The 5140-nt window shown below is 33.0% G+C and overlaps 1 protein-coding gene across 1 annotated transcript; it reads left to right on the top strand.

Moving 5' to 3' along the window:
* Positions 1-449: 449 nt before the first annotated feature.
* Positions 450-2762, top strand: LOC114418652. Its single transcript, XM_028384107.1, has 3 exons — positions 450-1119; positions 1791-1976; positions 2080-2762. Exons 1-3 carry the CDS (start codon positions 697-699, stop codon positions 2362-2364), a joined length of 894 nt encoding a protein of 297 aa, XP_028239908.1. The 5' UTR covers positions 450-696; the 3' UTR covers positions 2365-2762.
* Positions 2763-5140: the final 2378 nt, after the last annotated feature.

Genomic DNA, 5140 nt, shown 5'->3' with positions numbered 1-5140 from the left:
ATTCAAACTTTAATATTAAAATTATTATTTTCAACATTTTGTGTTCAATTACAATAAAAATAGAATAAATAATATAAATTATTTTTTATATTATCATTTAATCATATGCATTGATGGAAGATAAGTTTTTTATTTTATTTTTATAACAGTTATTTTTATAATCTACATAATATCTATCGATTTTGTTAAAAAAATTAATTAATTTCTTTTAACGAAGTTTATCCTCCTAATTACATTAAAAAGTGTAAGTATATGAAGTAAAACCATATTTTTTTTCTTAAAAATAAGAATATAAAAAAGAAATATTTCCCTATTTTTTAGGCTAGCCAATATAAATAAGTTTCAAATATACACATAAAAAAAAATACAGTTGCAAATTGCAGTGCAGTCAAAGACTTATGGATGACAGAACACAGAGTCGTTGGTTCCATTCCATGCCGCTCTACCTATAGCAAAAAATACAACATGTGTCATATTCAACTTCAATTATCCAGTTGTTCAGATTCTTCCTTCCCCTGCATAAATCATCATCATTAAAAAAATCAAAAAACACCCTCCAACTCCAAGACCTTATTCACACATGTGCTAGTGGAACCAATAACCAAACCCCAACACACACATAACACAAACAACACAGATCAAGTTTCTCATTCCCTAGACAGATCCCAACAACAACATAGACAACACAAAGAGAGAATGCACGCAAAGACAGACTCAGAGGTAACAAGCCTCGCCGCGTCTTCCCCCACGCGCTCCCCTCCACGCCGTCCTCTCTACTATGTTCAGTCTCCCTCGCGAGACTCTCACGACGGCGAGAAAACCGCAACGACGTCGTTTCACTCAACGCCCGTTCTCAGCCCCTCTGCCTCTCCTCCTCACTCGCGCCACTCCTCCTCCACGCGCTTCTCCAAGAAAGACCATAGCCACAGCCTCAAGCCGTGGAAGCAAATCGATGTTATTGAAGAAGAAGGGCTTCTTCAAGGGGATGATCACCATAACGGGCTTCCACGTCGGTGCTACTTTCTCGCGTTCGTTGTTGGGTTTTTGGTTCTCTTCTCCTTCTTCTCGCTTATCCTTTGGGGGGCTAGTAGGCCCATGAAGCCCAAGATCAACATCAAGGTACCTCTTTTTTCTTTTTTATCTTTAGTTATGTGTTTTTGGTTTGTGCTTTTCAGGGTGGGAAGTGAGGTGGGGCTTGATCAAGTTTGAGTTTTTAGGATGGAATCTAGGAGGGTTGTGTTTGAGTTTTCATTTTTTTTTTCGGTGAAATATGAACTGGTGGCTTGGTTGGTTTTTCAATTTTGGGATGAAATATGAAGTGGGTTCTGATCAATTTTGCGTTTTTAGGATGAAATCTGAACTGAGTCTTGATCGATTTTTCGTTTTTCTAATGAGATATGAACTGGGTCTTGATCAATTTCGAATTTTTAGGATGAAATCTGAACTTGGTTTTGATTTATTTTTTTCATTTCTAGATTGAAATTATGAAGTTGGTCTTGATCAATTTTGTGTTTTTAGGATGAAATCTGAACTGTGTTAATAACGTTTTAATCTTACAACGAAATATGAGCTGGGTTTTGATAGTTTTGTAATTTCAGATTGAAATATGAACTGGGTCTTAGATCAATTTCGTGTTTATGAAATGAAATCTGAAGTGGGCCTAGTTCGATTTGTCATTTTTGGAATGAAATGTGCACTTGCTCTTGATTAATTTCATGTTCTTTTTAGGATGAAGTCTGAAGTGGGTCTCCTTGATGAGTGATTTTGATTTTTTTATGGGCATTTTGCAGAGCATAAAGTTTGATCATGTTAGGGTCCAAGCAGGTTCGGATGCAACAGGGGTAGCCACCGATATGATCACATTGAATTCCACTTTGAAATTCACATACCGCAACACAGGCACATTTTTTGGGGTCCATGTCACATCCACACCCGTGGAACTGTCCTATTCAGACATTGTAATTGCTTCGGGAAATGTAAGATACATGAACAACACAACACATCCTAGTGTATAGTAGAGTATAATACGTACATGTTTGATGTTTCACTTTTTTCTAACGTTGGAAACGGTTGTTGCAGATGAAGAAGTTTTATCAATCTAGGAGGAGCCAAAGGTTGGTGAGTGTAGCAGTGATGGGTAACAAGATCCCTCTATATGGAAGTGGTGCTAGCCTAAGTAGCACAACGGGTGTGCCCACTGTGCCTGTGCTATTGAACCTCAACTTTGTGCTACGATCTAGGGCTTATGTGCTTGGGAAATTGGTGAAGCCTAAGTACTACAAAACCATTCAATGTTCCATAACTTTGGATCCAAAAAAGCTCAATGCTGCGATTTCCCTCAAGAAATCTTGCACATATGATTGATACATGTGACGGAGAGCAAGTGGGAATTATTTGAAAAATAATAATAATAATAAAAATATTGTTTTATGATTAATGTGTTCTTTTGATGTGAGGAAAGAAATGGTACAGCCAGAGAGCAGTGTGCCAAGGACGCGTTTTTGGGACTGCTTGGGCTGCCCAAATTGCCTCAAATTGCGGTAAGACAAAGACATGCATGTTGGGTTCGGTAGAGAAATGTAATCTTGTGATTGATCATTTCATGAAGACATTTTTTTGGGTTGATTATTTGTCCGATTTTAATTTATTAATTGTAAAAGTGACAGGTAATTTGAATTCATTCAATCTCAGTGTTGTAATTGCATCTTTCTCCATGTAATTATGGTGTAATTATAGCCATATAAATTTCGCTTTTTGATTGAGTTGTTTCTATCTGTTAGGTAAGGTCCATGGTGAGAGTGCATGTTCAGGATCAGGTCAACGGGTCATGAATTGATTTCATTCACTATGTTTTTCAAAATTAACATTATTCTTACGTTAATTTGTAGGAAAAAAAAATGGATGATTTTGCCCAACAAATGTACTAGTAGCTTTTAAAAGGTGTACCACTAGTCCACTAACACCAAATAGCACCACAAAATTCTAGCAGTTCAATTTCCAAAATGCTCAATCTTATTCACGCAGGGACTTAGGTTTCACTTGTATATGAAGCATTCGTTTCATTCCACTTGTCCTAAACTGGCAATACATAAAACCTTTAACAAATAGCAAAAATGATAGAGTTCATTAAAGTGTTCACTTTTTTTATGCATTTGGTTTAGTAGGTAACTTTGTGATGATAAGGTAAAGGTACATACCCATCCAAAACGGCGCATTGGCACCCATGGACGATCGTTGGAAATGTTACTAGAGAATCTTGCCTAGGCAAATGTAAAGTTGGCGCTTTCTTTATTTAAAATTCCAATTGATCTGATCTCGAATAAGGAACAAGGAGTAAAGTTACAAAACATGTTGTAATTTACATTTTAGCATAAGACGAATTCTAACCTATATTCATGTTCTTTATACATCACAACAAGACATGTTCAAGATAGATAAATAAGACTATTATGATGAATAAAATTTTTTCTTTTATTATTTAACATAATCACATATTTAAAACTTACATTTGAGATAACTAACTATCTCATATTAAATTATTTACACGTATGTTTGAAGTATCTATACAAATATGAGCAATGTTAAGTGCGCATCCTCTAACGTACTCTCCATTGTTGATTAAAATTTATTAAAAAACAATAAAATATGAATCTTACTTAGTTAATGACCTCACTCATGATTTTATAGTTTTTCATAAATTTTAATCTATAAGAAAAAGTATTTGTAAGGAATGTATTACTATCATTTCTCATATTCATATTTTTATACTACTAGTTAAGGAGTTTTTTTTTTTATTAAAAATGATATGAATGCAGTCTCACTATATTTTTTAAGATTTTAATGATAATATAAAAAAATTAGCAATACAAAATTATTGTTGGTATGAATTTTAAGATAATTATTATTAAAATTAACAAATTTACTGTACATAATACATTATAACCGTGAAGGAAAAATGTTTTACACCCTTAATGCATAAAATATTTTCTATTTTTTTGAAAGTTATTTTCAGTAAAAACTTGTTATTTATTATTCGTTAATCAATGTCGATCGACTGTAAAAAGAAAAATCAATGTCCTTAATGCAAATTAAAGAATTTAAAAGCGACAAAATGCTAACAGGAATTAATATGGAGCAAACGGAGTAAATATGTAGAATTTCATGTGACGGTATATAGAGACGCAGTTCGTATAATGAGGGATTTGACAACAAATAGAACTCTCATTCCATTTGATAAAAGAAGTGTTAATTACTCTTGATTAGCCTAATCCAAACACTTTTTTAGATTTTATAGTTTATATTGTTTAAACAAACAATGACAAATTAAAATGTATGTGTATAAACGAAAAAAAATGTATAAACAAACAAGTCGGTGGAGGAATCCTTGATTGCTCTGAAAGTGAAAAAGGTTACTTGGGAACATGCTTTGTCGATGCATGTGTCCTTTTCAACACAAAGAGAGAGTGTTTGTTCCCCAATCTATGAATAAAAAAAAGAAAAACATCAATCTCTTTGCTCCATGGAAGTGATGAAGTAGTATTTAGATGGTAGAGGAAAAATAAACTTCGGTTCGAAATGTTATTTAGGAATTTTTATAGTAAAGACAATTGTTATTTTAACTTTTTATAAATAACAAATTATTAACATTTGAATCAGTTTATAAAATTGATATGTGTATTAAGTGTGCAACAAATCATGATATAGTCTACTAAATAAAGTGTATTTTAAGACCAATAAGTATGGCATATGGGTTTAATTAAGTATGATAACTGATAAGACAATGCTGAAGAATCTGATAAGACAATTGTCACTCACATTGCATAAACTAAGTAAAGGGTATTAGAGAAGATTTCCTTAAGCACCAAGTCCTTATCCAAAACGAAGCACGTAACAGGATGAATTTTCAATAAATATGTCTCATTCTCTAGCTTAGAATAGAAATTTCCACACATAAAAACTAAGAAACAAAAGGATGTAACTGCCGGAGGAAAAATAAAACTTTTGTATAGGAGATCCGAAGTACTGTAACGTGTAATAGAAAAAACATGAAAGTTGAAGAACAAACTTTGTCTCCAACAACTAGAAATATTCCTACAAAATCTATACTACTTTCGGCTAAAGAATTTATGAGCAATAATTT

This window comes from Glycine soja, chromosome 7 (genome assembly GCF_004193775.1).
Source record: "Glycine soja cultivar W05 chromosome 7, ASM419377v2, whole genome shotgun sequence".
Taxonomy (NCBI): Eukaryota; Viridiplantae; Streptophyta; class Magnoliopsida; order Fabales; family Fabaceae; genus Glycine; species Glycine soja.
This window is presented reverse-complemented; position numbering and strand designations above follow the sequence as displayed.

Excerpts from the sequence above, each read along its gene's own strand:
- LOC114418652 (XM_028384107.1), top strand. The coding sequence starts at position 697 with ATGCACGCAAAGACAGACTCAGAGGTAACAAGCCTCGCCGCGTCTTCC. Across the intron at positions 1,120-1,790 it reads AGCCCAAGATCAACATCAAG|AGCATAAAGTTTGATCATGT; the intron begins GTACCTCTTTTT and ends GGCATTTTGCAG. Across the intron at positions 1,977-2,079 it reads TTGTAATTGCTTCGGGAAAT|ATGAAGAAGTTTTATCAATC; the intron begins GTAAGATACATG and ends CGGTTGTTGCAG.